Genomic DNA, 19,742 nt, shown 5'->3' with positions numbered 1-19,742 from the left:
AATGATCGTGATTAGATTCTTTAAAAATCTGTGTTTTTAGTTACATTTTTTTTTTTTTGTCGATTATTCGTCATTTTCAATGATGTAACCCGTTTCCAAATTTTCAAAAAATGGGTTTGCAGAAAAGTGTCAAAAAACTGCACATCTAAGCCCAAAACTTTTCTTACAGACATCCGATTACATAGTGGCATACTTCTAAATGATTGTGGTTTAATTCTCTAAAAATCTGTGTTTTCAACTTGGTTTGTATTTTGGGCCCTTTCCAAATTTTCGAAAAATGGCTGTGCTAAAAAGGTACCTAAAGCCAGCACTTTTAAGGCAATAACTTTTTTCACTGAAATCCCATTTCGCATCTCTAAAGACTTGTGGTTTAATTCCCTAAAAATCAGTGTTCAAAAATTAGTCACTCAATTTTGTATGAAAAAAATAGCTTTCAAAATTTTCGAAAAATGGATTGAAAACCGATTTGGAAGTAGTATAAAAACAAAGTACCGTTCCTTCTGTATTTTTTTATTGGGCTTACCGTTATTTAAAATTCAGCAGTGCAAACAGTAAGTGTATTGCTCTGCCTGATCTCATATATGAAGAACTAAAAGGGTTTATAAAATATCCCATATCTGCCAGATAATCAGTGGTATGAGACTTAACATAAAGCATAGTGCCTCTTAAATAAATATTTGTAAAATAATTTGTAAAGAAAAGAGTTAATTGATAAACATCCTGGATGTTTTCTTAGAATAGTGTCTCAATGGTTTTGTTTGTTTTTGAAATTGGGAGATTATCTTTGGGCCTTTTAAGACCCCAAAAAACAAATCCCCAACCACATTTTGTTGCCAGGAATCTTTATTTGTGTGGAAAATAATTAGATTAAAAAGTTAAAAGAGTGGCTGGACTTCGCTGTCGTCTATCTGGCTCTTCCTGTCCTCGTCCACAGTGCGGCCTGCCTAAGGCGAACGCGATGCGGGGCGTTGGTAATGCCCGTAGCGCGGCGACGAGCGGCCGCTCGGAAAATGGGAGCGGGAGGGGTTGCGGTAGCGGCGGTGCGGGCGGGAATGGGAGCGAGAACGGGAGTGGGAGCGGGAGAAGTTCAGCGAACGGGAGCGGGACGGAGAGCGGGATAGGGAGCGTGCGCGAGAGCGGGACGGCGAGTGGTGGCGGTGGCGGTGGCGGCGATTCACCGGCGAGTAGCGGCGGTAGTGGCGCCACGGAGCCTTCAGCATGTTTTCCTGGAAGGCGGACACCGTGATCCGCTTGCCGTCGATCTGGCCGCCATTCATGCGCTTGATGGCGCAGGCGCAGTCGTCGGGACGAGCGTACTCCACGAAGACGTAGCCACGCGCCTGGCGCCCCTGGTAGCGGTCAGTGGGAAAGTCGACGGCGGTGAGGGGTCCAAAACGGCCAAAGATCTCGGTGATGTCCTCCTTGGTCACCTGGCGGGTGAGTCCCTTGATGTGGAGACGCACATTCCGGACGGGCTGGCGGAATTTGATGGTGGGCTTGCCGTTGCGATGGGTCACTTGGCTGCCCTCGGCCTCCTCCTCCTCGGCCTCCTCCTTCTCTGGCTCCTCCTCTGGCTCCTCCTCTGGCTCCTCCTCCTGAACTGGGTCCGGTATCTGGATGGCCTGCTCGGCTGGAGCCTCCTCCTTAGCGGAGGAGGAGGTGGCGCCGCGACGCCCCTTCCTGGAGGACCGCTTCGTGGAGCGGCCGTGGGCGGAGCGATGGTGACGGCTGCCACGCCCACGACGGCGGTGCGAGTGGCGCGAGGGGTGGTGGTGGCGCGGATGGCGGTGATGGTGCCGATGGCGGCAGCAGGAGTGCTTCCTGGTGCTTCGATCCGCCTTCCTGGTGGAGCCACCCGCCTCCACATCGCTGTCGCTCGACGAGGAGCTGCTGCTGGTGGAGCTGGAGCAGCTGGAGAAGCTGGAGAAGCTGGAGGATAAGGTGGAGCTAAAGCTGGGGTCCGAGTAGCTGGACTCGCTGTCGCTCCAATCGCTGCTCTCCGAGGCGATCGAGGGGGTGGGCGACCTGTTCCTCACCCTTGGACCAGCTGCTGCTGCTCCTCCTCCTCCCCCGGCGGGGATTACCTCCTTGCGATCCCGTCGATCCTTCCTCTGCCGCTTGGTGGGCGGCTCAACCCCATCCTTAGCCTTGCTTCCTTTATCTTTGGGCATCTTTGGACCTGACCTCTTGCTCTGCGAAAATATTACACGTTCACTTTTTTCTGTGTTCAGGAGCTGCTGCTGAGTTGCTTTCACTTCGGATGACTGCTACCAAATGAAAATGGGGAAAGGGCAAATGGCGACAACTGTCATCCAGGAAAATTCAAAAGCTACTAGATTGGAGGATCTGGATGGCCACCTAACAGTTGGGGTAGAAACTACATCTCTGTGCTAATGAATTGCTGAATCGTTGAACACTACTGTTCAATCGATTAAAAGCGTTCTAATAGAAGTAAAAAGGTAACAATCCAAATGAAAATACTATTTATCGAATCGCTGTCTAAAGTACAGGAATTTCCTTAATACTTATTATTTAAATAAGTATTGGGAATACATTTAATAAATTAATTTTTAAAAATGTTTTTAAGGCAGGAAGGATATGAACCTTAATATACTTTACAGTTGCGGGTTATGAACAGGGTCCATTAATAAATAGCAATGGCTTTTTTGGTTTTATAAACTATTCTATCATTTATAATAAATAAATAAATGCTAAGTTTTATTGTTTTTTATTTTTTTATATTTTTGGTTTTATTTTAATTGTTTTAAATTAAGGGGGAGTTCATAATTTTCTTTTCTAGGGGACAGCTTTTTTATTTATTTTAAATATTTTTATATTACATATTATATAACGTACAATGTTCAAACTGAAATTGTTTATTGGCTTATTCGTAATAAGAATCAAATTATTTTTATAATGAACGAGGACGGAAGCTAACTTCGGCAAGCCGAAGTTTTAATACCCTTGCAGACTTTGCCGAAGTTGCTAAAACTGAAAAAGTAGCGAAAGGAATAAGATATACATAAATAAACTAGATTTGCGTCGTTTGATGTCAATTGCTTTTATACTGCAAAAATGTCATATAAAAAAGGAAAAAAAGGGATACTTTCGCAGCCTTTAATTATTTTTCCTACGGAAGCTATAAGAAATAGACGTCCGATCGGCAAGCGCTTTTACCCTAATCAAGATATGCGTAAATAAATAAGACTTGGAAAAATGTATGTCAGTAGCTTACACACTACGCGAAAAATTCAGAAAACCAACAAATTTGGACCGATTTCACCCTGTTGTTCCTATGGGAGCTGTAGGATATAGACGTCCGATCGTCACGTGCTTTTACCCTAATCAAGGTATGCATAAAAAAATACGATTTGGAAAGATTCATGTCAATTGCTTATATACTGTGCGAAATATCCTAAAAATCATTAAATTTTAACCGATTTCACCGTATTGTTCCTATGGGAGCTATAGGATATAGACGTCCGATCGCCAAGCGCTTTTACCCTGATCAAGGTATGCATAAAAAAATAAGATTTGGAAAGATTTATGTTAATAGCTTTTACACTGCGCGAAATATCTTCCATTCTTGAAAGTTATATCCGATTGTTCCTATGGGAGCTATAGGATATAGACGTCCGATCGCCACGCGCTTTTACCCTGATCAAGGTATGCATAAAAAAATACGATTTGGAAAGATTCATGTCAATAGCTTTTACACTGCGCGAAATATCATCAATTCTTGAAAGATATATCCGATTGTTCCTATGGGAGCCATAGGATATAGACGTCCGATCGGGGCGATTTTCAAACTTGATCTGCGTACACATGTTTTAGGACGAGTGTGAAAGTTTCAGATCGCTAGCTTTTAAACTGAGCTCGCAAACGGTATTGAAACAGACGGACAGACGGACAGACGGACAGACGGACAGACGGACAGACGGACATGGCTATATCAACTCAGGAGGTGATCCTGATCAAGAATATATATACTTTATAGGGTCGGAAACGTCTCCTTCACTGCGTTACAAACTTCTGACCAAAATTATAATACCCTCTGCAAGGGTATAAAAATCACTAAAAATAAAAAATTGTATGCTCTTTATATATCCATAATTAAACATAGTGGCTTTAGGCGACTACGTTCATCTTAACTGAGCAAAAAGTAGATTACATATAATTAAGAAATAGCTAATATATTTCGTTTTTTAATTAAAGTTATTTGAAATTCCAAAATATTGACGTACAGGTACATTTGAAATTGCAACTAATATATGGAATAAATGATTTAATATTAATATTATTAATTGTGCCTATCCGTCAATTAAATGAATCAATAAATACTAAAAGTTAACCATATACTTTGGCTTTTCTTCTTAGTGTTTTACTGGCATTGGTGGCAACCCTTCCGTTTGAGCCAATATTTTGCATGTTTTGAAAGGACTTTAGCTGCCAATGGCAACTGGAGTCCAGCAATTGAATGTATATTCTCGTAATTTCTTTGAACGACCGCTTGAGTGGAGGTACTTTTAATTGCACTGATTGAGCAGAGTTTCCACCACACTGGTCATCTGTGGGTGTGTGTGTGTGTGGCTGTGTGTGAGGGCCAAAGGATCGAAAGGATGCAGATGCAGTGTCACCTGACATGGACAAAGCGAATTACGGCCTTTTAATTAATGTACTGACATGGAAATTTATGGCAGTCGATTTTAATTTATTGAACCTTCGCGTTGCCGTTTGGCGCCTTGCGACTGCGACTGCGAACGCGACCAGGACATCGAGGACATCGAGGACACCCAGGATATGCGACTCCGCCCCGACTCAACCGAAATTTATGGCCACGGGCTGGCCAGCGAAAAAATGGTCTGCCATAAAATGATATTTATTTTTATTGTTGGCACATTATGAAATATTTATGGGCATTTTGAATTCCAAAGACAGGCGGATAAAACAATTCCCAGCTCTCCGCACTCTAATCCTTGCTCAGGGGCCGTTTCTTGGGGGCACAAGGACCACTGGCACTGCTGCCTCCGGGAATCCTGCGGCACTGGCTGAGACACGTCTCCCGGAGCAACTCCCTTCCGGCATTCCGGCGGATACAGTTCCACTCCGGCAGGCGACACGGTCGCAGCTTGGTGCAGCTGTTGGTGCCCCTGTCGCGGACACAAAGGAGTCGTGGATCCTGCAGGTCCTTTATGGTACAGCGATCGCCACACCGCACAGGTCGCACATTGCCATCGGCTTGAATGGCCACCACAATCGTGGCAATCATCAGGAAAATGCTCAGTTTCGACATGATTTTGTGATATCAACTTCTCTGGATTGAGTGATAACTTTTCACCCAGAGAGCGGTGTACTTATAGGTCTTCGGATATCCAAAAATCAGGGGCTCGTTGTTTCGTTCGCCGAAACATATGTTGTTTTATTTGGTGAGTACCTTTGTCTGGATTTAGCGTACTTATTAAAGCAGATGTTAAGTGTGTTTTATTTTTAGCAAATATTACACTCTTGCTGATATAAATACAATTACCAGGAAAAGACTTTCGTTTCACGTTTCATGAATGGTTTAAGTCATTCGTTAATATAAGGTTTCTGTTTAATGAAAAAAAATCATAAAACTTATGGAAAGTATAATATTTGTACATTGATTCATTTTAAAAGAATTTCGTTGAATTTCTCAATAGAATTGAATTCTATTCAAAAGTTTGCCAGATTTTTCTGTGAATAAATACCTTTTAAAGTTCATTAAGTAATACATTGTCTTTTTTATTAATTTTTGTTTGACTTAACAAAATATGTACGAGTAAATTAATAATGAGTAAAATACATACAAAATAATATCTTTTCTGGTAATTGTCTTTATATCAGCAAGAAATGGTATATAAACAATCCACTAAAAACAACAGATGCAGCAGTGATATTAATTTTAAACTGAGCAATGTGCAAAATCAACTTGTGTTGGATTTTAGGTACGAAGAAAGTCTCGTCTCCATATACTTTAATACAAAACAAGAGAGAACGCTATAGTCGGGTGCCCCGACTATCAGATACCCGTTACTCAGGTAAAGGGAGTGCGAGGGAGATGGAGATAGAAACTTTGATCACGCATAACTTTTAAACGAATGGTCCGATTTGAAAAATTTCTTCTACATTTCGATAGGTATTGATAAACACAATAAAACTGCATTTTTACTTTTCCGAAATATTTAAATGTATCGTATATAAGCGATTGTGGGCGTTAAAGGGGGCGTGGCACCTTTTTGAAACAAACTTGCGCTGCGTAGGAACTCCTAGAATCTGCATGCAAAATGCCAATCTTCTAGCTTTTATAGTTTCCGAGATCTCAGCGTTCATACGGACGGACAGACGGACAGACGGACATGGCTATATCGACTCGGCTAGTGACCCTGATCAAGAATATATATACTTTATAGGGTCGGAAACGCTTCCTTCTAGCTGTTACATACTTTTGCACGAATACAATATACCCTTTTACTCTACGAGTAACGGGTATAAATATCAATCGGGAAGAAAGAATAATCCTTTACATTTTTGTATGCTGCCAATTAGACAAATTTGTATACACTTTGTGAATTTTTGACGTTTGTAAATGAAAGTAATAGTAGTTCTTGAACAATAAGTCTTCAACAAAGATTTTCGCAAAACGTTGATAATAAGTGATAATATGTATAACAATTTTTGTAGGCTTCGTCCTTGTGGCGGTGGTAAGTGGCACCAACAGGACGACCACCAGGGCGCCCACTACCATTGAATCCATTGTGATCCGCGTTCCGCCGCCACGCCCCCTTTGCATCCGTCCGCCCCAATGCATTCCCCAAAGCCCGCGGGTCTGCGGTCGTTTTCCCAACGGCGATTGCCAGCGTTTCGACAACATTTGCACCCTCCTGGCCCTGAATCGCCAACGCACCCCCTCCAGGTGGTCCACACCCGCGAGCTGGACTGCCGCGGAATTCGCGCAGTGGGCGGTGCTTACCGGCGACCTTGCTACCACCCCTGCCCCGCCCGCCCGGTGATTTGCAGGCGAACGCCCCCCGAGAAGGAGATCTGCGTGCGAACGCGCAATTTGCAGAGCTGCAAGCTGCTGGCCAACAACTGTCAACTGCTCAACCAGAACTGCCACGCTCGCCCCAGAAACAGTGAGTAATTGGATACGAATTTCGTATATTTATGTAATACATGTTAATTGATTTAAATATATACATTTTTAGACTGGCACCGCACCGATAGACGTCACTGTGGCAAACGACAGGTGGGCGACAAGCCAGATGTCTGCGAAAAGCTGCCCACTCCGATTACTTTGCCAACACTAAGGCCACTGCACTAACCGATTTTCGATAATTGGTATAATTTGATGGGTCAAATAAATCGAAAGTTAAATTAAACTTAAAGATAACATTTTATTTGGATTTTGCATGCTTCATACATCCAAAAAGCCATTGCTGGATCATTTAAAAGCCTGTTTGTTAGCCAAATACAAGCTCTGAAGGGGGTAATTATGTGGTCTTATAACTTGTTGGATGTAAACAATATTTTTCGGTTGAAATTAATTTTTTTTTGGACGCTTTGGAGAGCGTACTTTAGGTATGGGTTAAACGAAATGAAACCATTTGACTAAATGACACCAATTAATTGGTTCCACTCTAACTTGGAGGTCATCCTGTGGTGCGGAGAAAAGTATTTAATAAAAAAAAGCCTTTTTAATAAGCCGTTTAGGCCCTTAACTATCCTTGCTTAAATATATCTTGCGAACCATTTAAGTAAATAGCAAATAAAAATAAGTCCATAAAAGAATTTGTACTCTTTTAAACATCGAATTGTGGGCACATTTATTGAAAATATGACTTTAATTACGATTTTGACTGCAATTTTTGTGGCTTTTGTAGCTTTTTGATAGATATTTGCTTATTTACTACCTCGACCGCTTGAAGCTATGTATTCGCCGCATGTATAGCCATCTCTATCTGTTTCTCTGCTGCCGTCTCTTTCTGTGCGTTTCCGGCTGGCCGATTTCGCCAGTTGCGCTCGCCTGCAAATTATTTTATTGAACGCAATTGTTTTTGGCTTTGGCTCGTTTGTTATTCGGCGGCAAATTACTTTTTATGGCTGGCGGCGGGCTTTCGCTTCCCATTTGCCATTTGCCATTTACCATTTTCCCCTGCCCATTTTCCATTTGCCACTCGCATTTGTTGAATGCGGAACGCAGGATTCTGGGATGGCCATGCCCGTAGCCAGATTCTCGATGCTGGATGCTGGATTCAGGACTCTCGATGCTGGATGCTGGATACTGGCGCTGCCGTTGCGGCGACTGTTTTTCCAAATTTAATGGCTTAGAAAGCCATTTGCATTTTTTTGGTTGCCCAACTTTGTTTAACATTATTCGGCGCCGTATGGTGCGGAGTTCTCAGTGCCCGATCCCCATCATGATCCCGATCCAGGACCAGCTTTCGATGGACTAATTAGCTTGGGCGAAACCACCGCTGAAACAACCGCGAAACGCAATTTATGCGGCTGGGAGTCCTCATAAGTGAGTTCCCGTCCACGAACTATGGGAACAATAACGATTTATTGTGGTAAAAAAATTGTTTTTTAACTGACACAAATCAGAACATTCATATTTCACATTGCGAAATAAAAGTGTGGAACAGAATCGCGACCCTGTTAGGTTTGGCACTTAATAAAAATAAATTTTATTAAAAAAAACCAAGTCATTAAATATTACTTCTCTTTTAAGCTTATAATAAATTTGTTTGACAATTAAATTTGGCCACAAAATGTGGTCGTTTGCCCCACAGTGCCGAGTGACTTAGCTGGGACTCGAACCATGAGCAGCCCGAAAGTCGGCAACAAAATGTGTGAAAGTCACTCGATTTTATAGGCTTGTGGTGTATGCAAAGTTAAAAAGTTAAATCACAAATGAGAAATTATCGATTTCTCTTTTTAATTCCAGAAAATTTTTGATTACTGTATTCGTTTAAGACAAGATAAGTCTAAAATAAGGACCAAAAGTGTTACCAAATTCCTTGATCCATGATCAAATAACTCATTACCTTCGTAAATCTCCACCAAATGCAGTTTGCAGTCTTCATTATGATTAGCGAATAAAGAATTCTAAATAAAATTGAAACTTAATTTTTTTTGCTTATGCTTACACAAAACCCCAAAATGTTTCTGTGAAATTAATTGATATAAAAACATTGACTAAGATTGAGTTCAACACATATTGATTTTTTGGAAGTCCAATTGAAAATTGTTAAACTACAAAGCCTTTCTTAAATTAAATTGTTGTTTTTTTTTATTACTTTGTTATTTTTATACCCTTGCAGAGGGTATTATAATTTTGGTCAAAAGTGTGCAACGCAGTGAAGGAGACATCTCCGACCCTATAAAGTATATATATTCTTGATCAGGATCACCCCCTGAGTTGATATAGCCATGTCCGTCTGTCTGTTTCTACGCAAACTAGTCTCTCAGTTTTAAAGCTATCGAGTTGAAACTTTGCACACACCCTTCTTTCCTTTGCACGCAGTATATATGTCGGAACGGCCGGGATCGGCCGACTATATCCTATAGCTGCCATATAACTGATTGATCGGAAATGCCATAACATTGGTGTTTGTAAAGTTAGGAAGTTGGAATTTTCTACGGGTTTTATATTTGGCCAATCAATCCGACCTACCAAATTTCATAAGGATCGGCCGACTATATCCTATAGCCGCCATAGAACTGATTGATCGGAAATGCCACAACTTTGGTTTTTGTTAAATTAGGAAGTTGGGATTTTCTATGGGTTCTATTTTTAGCCAATCAATCCAACCTATCAAATTTCATAAGGATCGGCCGACTATATCCTATAGTTGCCATATAACTGAACGATTGGAAATGCCATAACTTTGGTGTTTTTAAAGTTAGGAAGTTGGGATTTTTTATGAGTATTAAGGTTACATCATATGAATAATTTTGGAGAATATAATTTACAGAGTATTCTGCAAGGGTATATCAACTTCGGCTCCGCCCGAAGTTAGCTTTCCTTTCTTGTTTTTGCTGTTTTTTGTGATTTGGTTTATATAACATATATTTTATTTATACGTTAATCAGCCAATTAAATGGTTATAAAACGTAGGGACTAGAAAGAGTAACATGGAAAACATAACAGCAGCGATAGATATCAATGTGTTTTTGACTTTCTTAAATTACAATACATTAATTTTGACTTTAAAGGCTTTCATAATGTGAATGCTCACCTGCGTTAGTTTGCCATTGACAATGCTGAGCGACTCCAGGCTCGAGCGGACGTTGCGCAGACTGTTGTCCTTGAGCGCCTCCAGGTGCGAGTGAGAGAACTGCAGGTGCCGAATGTGGACGCCCGGCTGGAAGACGTCCTGCGAGAGTGACGTCACCGAGCGGTCGAAGTCGTAGATGGAGAGCGAGTGGATCGGCGCCGATATCCGCTCGAGGGTCGAGCGCAGCGATATAGCCGTCGTCCCAGGACACTCCAGGAATAGTCCTGCAAATTAGACCAGTTATCATGTGACGATGGATTTTAGACGTTTTCAGTGGATATGATTAGACTGCCCTGATAAAAAGCCGGTTCTTTATACATTTATATATAAATTCATATACCTACAGACACTTTCCATTCCACTGATTGTTTAGGTAAAAAATCAAAGAAATTGGTTCTCTATTACATCCACTTTTGTATTACGTTCAGAAAAGAGATTTATGCCAGTTATAACTAATTTGATTTTAAAATAGCCAAGAAATGAACTCGTTTTTCTAGTTTAAAGTAATGAAGTCCAATACAAAAATGGCAATGAAAATTGAAAACAAATCAGAATACATATGTTTCTTTAATATTGCCCTGTCAACCACTGTATTTTGCTCCTTGATATCTTATGCAATAATGATTTCCTGGTGCTTGTGGTTAACAACTTCTATCCTGTGCATCTTAAAGAGACTGATTATGTACTCAAGGAGCTCTGATTATATCAGGTACTCATCAAAACTTAAAATACAACGGCATTCGTGAACGTGTTCGACAAAAATTAATAGTACTAAAGTGTTTTTCACTTTTTGTAATATTAAGACTATTAATTTGTATGAAAAACTTAAAGGGGTATGTATGTCTCAGTCATAAAATATGTGATTCGACTATAAGATACCCGAAACGAAATCTTTTCGGTTGGTCGACAGATGGTAAATAAACAAATAACACATTTTTCTACCATAAAAAATGTGGGTGTCAAAATTTCTCAGATTTTAACATGAATAGATTATTTTTAAAGCTTAAAGAAAAGACTGTTAAAAGGCGTTAAGTATTTTTTGAAAGCTAGTGTAATCGGTTTCAATGCCATGACAGCTTATCCTGTTTTAAAAAACTAACATTCTACTTAGGTTTTGATTGTGTGCAATATTGTTTGTATTTATATTTTCTATTTTCTTGTTGTTGATTGTGGCAAAAGAAAGAAAAACTATTTTTTGTATAGGAATGCGACTATTTGGACTATAATTGGTCTTGGACACTGGGCATCTCATAGTCGTTGCCTGGCTATGGGACTCCTCTGCACATCCTGGGTGCAATAAACTTTGCCTTCAAGTCTCGACTGATGCGTTTAATTAGTTCGCTCGACCGTTCGCACTTACCATCCTCGAACTTGTAGCAGGGACAGGCGGTGTTGTCGAAGCTGGGGCACTCGATCCCAGCCGCTCCTCCTCCCCCGCCTCCGCCTCCGCCCCCTGCTCCCACTGCCCCTCCCCCTCCTCCGCCTCCTCCTCCAGCTGCTCCTGCTCCAGTGCCTCCTGAGGTTGCTGCTCCGCCGCCGGGGGAGAGACCGCCCATTTCCGTGAAGAGGAGCTCACGGGCCGAGCCTTTGGCACTGGAGATCCTGGCCGAAGGTGTCATCGAGGCTGCGGTGGCCGGAAACAGGGCGAACAGGACGACAAGGACGAACGGGACGAGGAGGAGCAGGAACCGCAGGACATGCTGCTGCACGCCGGCAACATTATTGCGATTTCGTTGGTGCCGGTGTTTGCCTTTGCATTTGGAGTCTGCCAGTTTGGTCTGCCGTTCGTGCTCCTTGGCAGCCGCCGCCTCTTCATTTGTCCCCATTGCCATTTGCTCTATTTGATGTCCTTGTTGCTGGCGCTGATTATGCTGCTCCTGATGTTGCTGCTGCTGCTGGTGTTGCTGCTGGTGTTGCTGCTGGTGTTGCTGCTGCTGCTGTTGCTGCTGTTGCTGTTGCTGCTGCTGCTGTTGCAGCTGTAGATGTTGCTTGTTTTGACGTTTTGCTCGTTGCTTTTGCGGCACGAGTTTCCCCCGATTTTGCGATTCCTTTTCCTCTGCGAGGACTGCTGCCGCCTGTCCGTTTGTTGACTTCGTGCATTTCGCTAATAAGTTTACCAGCGTTGCTGTCGTTCCTGAATTGCTGCCTTTGCACATTTTCCTTGCAGTCCTTGTAGTATCCTTGTATCCCAGTGTGTACCTGTCTCCTTCCGTTTGTCCCTTTCAGCCGGTCTCAATCAGCGTGTCGCATTCGCCGGATATATTCCTCTTGCCACATCCCTGCAAAAGTGGCGAAATCGAAAAAAAAACTTAATTAGTTATGTATAACCACATAAATTTCCACTAAATATAGAATTTCGTATACATTAACTCTTTAAGAAGGGTAAATAAATTAGTGATGGAAAAAACTAAGCAACACACACAAAAATCCAATAAATTAGTTACAATTCGGCAGTCGATGGATTATTCTTTATTTAATAACTAAATAATGGTTAACAAAAACAATCCAATCGATGGATTAACCTTTATATAGTAACTATTAAAAAGTTTCTCATACTCTTACGTATAAATAATAGTTAATAAAAACACTCCTTTTTTTATACCCTTGCAGAGGGTATTATAATTTTGGTCAAAAGTGTGCAACGCAGTGAAGGAGGCACCTCCGACCCTATAAAGTATATATATTCTTGATCAGGATCACCTCCTGAGTTGATATAGCCATGTCCGTCTGTCCGTCTGTCTGTTTCTACGCAAACTAGTCTCTCAGTTTTAAAGCTATCGAGTTGAAACTTTGCACACAGCCTTCTTTCCTTTGCACGCAGTATATAAGTCGGAACGGCCGGGATCGGCCAACTATATCCTATAGCTGCCATATAACTGATGGATCGGAAATGCCATAACTTTCGTGTTTATAAAGTTATGAAGTTGAGATTTTCTATGGGTTTTATATTTGGCCAATCAATCCGACCTACCAAATTTCATAAGGATCGGCCGACTATATCCTATAGCTGCCATATAACTGAACGATTCGAAATGCCATAACTTTGGTGTTTTTAAAGTTAGGAAGTTTGGATTTTTTATGAGTATTAAGAATGCATCATAGGAATAATTTTGGAAAATATAATTATAGAGTATTCTGCAAGGGTATATCAACTTCGGCTCCGCCCGAAGTTAGCTTTCCTTTCTTGTTAATAGTTACAAAACTATTTTTTTATGGTTACATAACTAAGCGCATTGGTCAATCAATTTTTTTCTCGTGCATTTGCCAAATTTATCCATCATTAAAGCCCCACGAATGACGAAAACGGCTGCGAATTAAATAACTAGTTGGAAAATGTAATTAAAGTGCTAATGCGAAGCCCCCGTTGGGTCTTAATTATACAGAAAATTAATAGTTGCCTGCTTATGTGAGTGACTGTGGACCCAAGACTAACCCATTTCCCAGGGTTCCCGGTCGCCATTTTATTTGTCTTTCTAGTGTCCTTTGGCTTTTTTCCTTCTGTTATTTTATGCTGACAATATTAGACCATTTTTTTTGGTCGGACTGCCATCGTTTGTAATATGAATTATGTTCCTGCATGCCTTTGCAGCAGTTTTGCCCACTTTTTGCCACTCGTGAATTTCGTTTCATTTTTATTTTCAATTTTAATGCTCCCGAAAGGAATTTGTGTCAAGTGCGTGAATTTTTGTGGGTATATATTTTTTTTTTTGCGTCCTAATTTACTGACTTTTCCCCTTGTGGCGGACGGTCACGTTGGCATGCTTTATTATTATTATTTTATTACTTAGTCGTTGTTGTTCGCTCGTTTTCTAATTAATGCGTTTTTTCGCTTTTCCCCATTCAATTCCATTCCAGGGCCATTAAAGGCCATTAAAATTATGGCAGCTAATGCGCCGAATGACTCCTGCCGGCTGCCCGTCGTCTTAACCGGAAATTCGTTGGCGAAAAAAAATGAAAATGGCAACAACAGCAGTGAAATATTAATTATTCTGAATTTCCGACTAGTGAAATGACAGGGAAACAACGCTGAATTATAGAGAGAAGGGATTAGAGTGGAGGGCAATACACTGAATCCTTGAATTCTATTCAAAAAATGTATTAAAGTCAGGCTTTAAATAATAGTTCACATGTTCGGCAACGAGAATCTTAATTTTAAAATGTAAACAATTCAAAGCAATATTGTCCCAGAAATTTATAATAATAAATTCTATAGAAGCTTTTAAAGTTAGTATAATTTTATTTAAGAAATCGAAGTTATCCATCCTTTTGCAAATGGGGAGGTGTAAAAAGAATTTTAACCACGTAGTTCCTTTGGCATTATGGGTGAGAATTGTTCACTAATTACATTCCCCCTAAAATGTTTGGATAAAACAAATGAACCCGCTCTAATATAAATTGAATTATATGTCTTCAATATTCCAATTAGTTTCTAATTTAATTCCTATCTCGAAGATTGTTGACGATAATAGATCTACATTAAATAAAGAAACAAACCAAAAAATAAATAAATAAACCTACAAATTGAGATTTAGTCTAGAAATTTAAAAAAAACGAAAGGATATTTCAAAACTCAAATTAATTTAGTGACATGTTTTTTTTCGAAAATACTTTTTTTGATGCGGTAGCCACAATATCTTAAGTTCTAATCAGTCGATTTACTTGAAATTTGGTATGAATTTTTCTTAAATATAATATATCTCTATCGCTGGAATCAAAAAAAAAAAAAATTTGAAATTTATAATATTTTTGAAAAAATAGTGAAAAAATTTACCTTATTTTTGAGTAGCCGCCATTTTATGAAAACATTTTTTTTTGCTGCTTCATACCATAGCGACATTTGTACTCATTAAGAATCTATCATTATATTTTTCAGATGACAACAAGGGTAGAAATCATGGCGACGAGGACACGACCTCTTTTTCCCCCCTCTTCTTTAAGAACAAATAAAAAAAATTTTTTTTTTAAATTTATTTTATGTACTCTTCTAAGTTTAATAAACAAATGATAAAAAACGGATAGTAAAAATATCTAGTGCTTTTTTTATTAATAGTTAAAAAAGCTCGAAATTCGAGCCTCTAGCTTTTTACTTTCGTTCATGCAGGTGAGTTAGTTGTACTCCTTATAATTCCCAACTCGGCTGAGCTAGAGCTTATTTGCGTGAAAGCCCGAACTGTGGATACCTTTCACCTGCGGTGGTACGATGGGCTTGAGCCCTTTCACTTCCTGTTCGCGCCCTGTGGCGACACCTGTATGGCCCATCCCTTGGGCGATCGCCTCACCTGTCGCCTCCAGCGATGGATGTCCATGTCCCGGTGGGAATTGGAATTCCGCCGGCGACCACTACGTTTTTCATCCCCTGGCTGGCGGCCTTTTCAATTAGTGGCCATGACAACTGAAGTTTTTACTGCGGCCTCTCTACTTTATTTTCCCATTATTCGGGCGCGTTTCGTGTTTACATTTGAGTTGGGTTTTTCCAAGTTTTCTCAGTTTTCTGCAGCGGTCATTTGGTTGGCAAGTCAGTTAGTCAGTCAGTCAGTCAGTCAGTCAGTGAGCCAGTCTCCCAGTTGCACAGTAAAGCTGGATTCGCATTTGCGGATAATTAAAAGTTAATTGAGTAACAACAAAAGCCCGTAATGCAATTGCATTCGCAATTGACAAACGAAATTGAAATTATGGGCATGGCAAGGCGCTGAAATCAAATATGCAGTGGCAATTTATTTAACGCGGCCAAATCAATAAATCGCCATATGAATAAATTAATGCAAAATGTGGCCGGAATTAAACAATTTAAAGTGAGTGCAGTGAAAGCGGGGAAAGCGGAGAAAGCAGCAAAGGACTCGCAGACAGCAACCGAGGACCACAGGTTTGCTCAGCCATATAAATAATATTTCTGCCTTTATTCCCATGACCCACACTATTTACTCAGAGAAACTTATTTTTTCATTAATAAAAGAGAAGTTTGCATCAAGTGCTCTGGTATTTTTCATATTTGTTTTCTGAAAAACCCTTTAAATGAGATTTTTTGTAGGAACTATCGTAAATTTAGTTCTTTTTATTTACTTTAGGAAACGAAATGGTAAGGAAACTTAGAAACAGCTATGTACTGAAACAAAATGGATTTCAATTTGATTAATTTTTATTTTCATGAGGAATAAATTGATCTTAATTATTTGCTATTAAGGTATTTGGTTTAAGTCAACTTTATGCCATTTGGGATTATTTTTTTGGCAACAAAAAATTTTCTCTTGCTAAAAGTTTTTAGTCAGATAAAATTTTATATGAAATTAAGAAAGTGAATGTTAATGCAAAATATGTCAAAATCTCCGTATAAACCTTGCGAAACTCACACAACAGATTGAATTTAGGGCATAGATAGTGCAATCTACACCATCCGCTATTAATCGATCTGAAATCGATTGGTTTCCCCGGGAAACATGATGAACTGCCACTTATTGCGAAGAGCCCGGCTAGAAGGTAGCGTCCAATTGAATTAATTGCAATTAAAAGTCCAAGCTCCCAAGGGCCGAGCCACGATGACAATGGACCACGATGGCGGTGGCGTCGCGAATGATGGGTCCGTAACCCACCTGAAAGTCCAACTGCCAACGAAAGCCCAGGAGAAACCTCAGCTCGGATGACATTAGCGTTGACAAAGAACATGCCAGCCAATTGCAGCATCAGCAGTGGCAACAATCACTTTGTTTATGGCATTAAGCGTCCCATCAGCTACATAAAAATACACTGGGAAAGAGGGGCTGGCAGATCAAAGATAAAAATAGTGGAATTTGGGGAGAAAAACCAAAAGGTTGTAAAAAAATTAACAAAAATATTTATACATCCTCAAAGCATGTCAACTATATTTATGACAAAGCAATAATATATTTAAAACCATAGGATATAGATTATTTTTATTACAATTGGATATTTATATTCTCTATTAGTTAAAGTAAACCTTCATATTTTGCATTAAATACGAATTTATAAGACAATTTAAAGTGTTTTATAGATAATAATTCATTGATGCTTTACTTGATTTAGGAATATTTCATAATAGTCATATAGTTGCAAATCATAATAAATTATGAAAAAACTATCTAAATATATTGGTATTTTATACCATGTAAACAAACTTTTTGTAATTTACATTAATTATTGCATTTAGTTGAATTTTTTACAGTTTCAGTTGGTTTTTTTAGATTTTATAAATTTCGACTTAAACTTCGGCTTAACACGTGCTATATGGTTCGTATTATATAATATTGTAACAAATTTGATCAAAGAATAGAATAAAGCAGCGTTTTACTTGAAATGATTTGCTTTTTATTTGTGTCAAATACAGGTTTCCCTTTTATGATATAAGACCAATTTGACCCTTCTATAATTGTTTTCCCTGCACGAAAGCTGCACTTGAGCTTGCCTTTGGCCGGGCCAAGTTCGCTTCCTGTCCCACTGAAGCGGCAACACCACCAGCAACAGCAACAGCAACAGCAACACCACCAGCAACAGCAACTGGCCCAGCAGCAACATCAACCGCCACAGCAGCAACATCGTCGCCTCCCAATCGCCCTTCGTCATGCTTCTACTTAGAACTGACTGCTATTCCATTTTAATGACTCACGTGACTTTCACGTATCTCTTCAGTGCCAGACCAGCTCCCATATAAGAACATATAGTACCACCAGCAGCAGCAGCAGCAGCAGCAGCAGCAGCAACATTGTCCATGTTAGTTGGAGCTGGGGCAAAAGTATAATCATAATAATAAAAGTTATACACCTAACATGCTATTACATAACAGACACAGAGCTCAGCAAATGGAGATGGGTGCGGGGACGGAAGGGGAAGGAAGGGGAATAGAATAAGCCGGCAGAGACCTGAGATGGGTTCTTACTTCATTTCGAGCAACACACACACATACACTCTGCATTTCGTAGTCAGGGTAAAATCTGGGAAATGGAATAGAAAAGCGGGTGCTGGTAGTCAAAACATTCAGTTAATTAGCTCATCAGCAAATGGAAAATTTTCATAAGGAAGACATGGACAAGCCGATTATCAAACTGTATCGATTTGGGGATTATAGGCCCTTTAATAGTAGTATATAAAGTCAAAAGATTATTGCTGAGTGGTTTGCTATTTCTTTGGCAGATCGATTACCCTCTCTTCAGTCTTGTACATCTAAATTTAAACAAACAGACATGATTTTGGGAAATGAATATGAAACATCTGACTTTAAAAAGTTACATAAGGTTTTTAATTGTTTGGACCTTGTACTATGCTACATCATTTTTTGGTAAGCTTTCAAAAATGTTTAAAGATATATAAAAGCGACTTAATGTATTTCTTTTTGTAAGTACTTAAAATAAGTCTCACACACACTTAACAATATTCTACTATGCTACATAATAAACATAATTTGTAGTTTGATTTGAATTAATAATACTTGTTCTTGTAAGATCTATGAAGCAATATTGTAACAACATATTTTAAAAGGCTTAGAACACCATTTTTCTATTCTTGTTGGATTTAAAATCATTGTATACCTTGTCAGGGTTTTCTAAATTAACCATTCTCCAATGACATTGGTTTCTTTCCAATTTTCGGCTTGGCGAAAAATATATGTACATGCATGTTTTCCTTAACTCCGACTGACAGGCCATTCATCAAACAGCCGACTTCTGTCGCTCTCTGTTTTTCTTGCCCAGTTTTTCATTTCTTTTTTTTTTTTTGGCGATTTTAAAGGAGGGGTAATTGGCCACCCTGGCAAATGCCTAGTGCCCAGGAAAAATGCTGGAAAATACCACGTCAAATGAAGTTCAAACGGGGGAATATCATGGAGGAGCCATCGCATCAGACGTGATTGACAGTCCCGGAATTTTCGGATGGGGCATGAGACTACTGGTGTTAAGACAAACAATCTGGCATTTGTGGCTTTTAAGCGAAACCGAACTCTGGAAAAATGTCAATTTGACAGGCGTTGGGGTCACAGAGGCGGGAACTCTGGAGATGGTCTCTCTAAGTAGATTGTCTTGTTGGCGGCTAACAGTCCTATTCCCATTTCGATTGCGATTCCACTTTTGGGCGAGGGGAGCTAACTGCAGTTGGGGCTTCCATTGAAAAGTGCCACCAAAACGGTTACCATTTCTTTCTGTTTAATACCATAATCAGCCATCAGCTCGTTTTAGTTCAGTTCAGTTCGGTTTAGTTCAGTTTAGATAGGTTTAGTTTGAAAATAGAATCAAGCGGAAAACGCCAAAGGCCCATAAACATGGCGTTTTGTGAAAAGAGAAAATAAAGTTCGGCACCAGACGACGTGTGAATACTCTTTGGGGCATACAACATTTTAAAAAGTCTGTTATTAAAAAGAAAACATTTTTTTTGTATTAACTTTTAAAGTTAGTAGTGTATGCGCAAGTCAATTTTGACTTGCTAATATTTTGAGCATAAAGC

General features: G+C 39.8%; 1 protein-coding gene and 1 pseudogene across 1 annotated transcript in view; one reads left to right on the top strand and one right to left on the bottom strand.

Annotated features, from left to right (window-relative positions):
• LOC108043568 (chaoptin) overlaps positions 1-19,742 on the bottom strand; it is a 217,810-nt gene that overhangs the window by 10,060 nt on the left and 188,008 nt on the right. The window contains exons 8-9 of the mRNA XM_044461346.1: positions 11,659-12,577; positions 10,260-10,522 (exon numbers count right to left, since the gene is read on the bottom strand). Of these exons, the coding sequence (XP_044317281.1) occupies positions 10,260-10,522; positions 11,659-12,454 (1,059 nt within the window). The 5' untranslated portion in view covers positions 12,455-12,577. The remainder of the gene's footprint in view (positions 1-10,259; positions 10,523-11,658; positions 12,578-19,742) is intronic.
• On the top strand, positions 5,936-7,342 carry LOC108040741 (annotated as a pseudogene).

This window comes from Drosophila rhopaloa, unplaced genomic scaffold (genome assembly GCF_018152115.1).
Source record: "Drosophila rhopaloa isolate 14029-0021.01 unplaced genomic scaffold, ASM1815211v1 contig_3, whole genome shotgun sequence".
Classification (NCBI taxonomy): domain Eukaryota; kingdom Metazoa; phylum Arthropoda; class Insecta; order Diptera; family Drosophilidae; genus Drosophila; species Drosophila rhopaloa.
The sequence above is the reverse complement of the archived record's forward strand: the minus strand, read 5'-3'. Positions and strand labels throughout refer to the sequence as shown.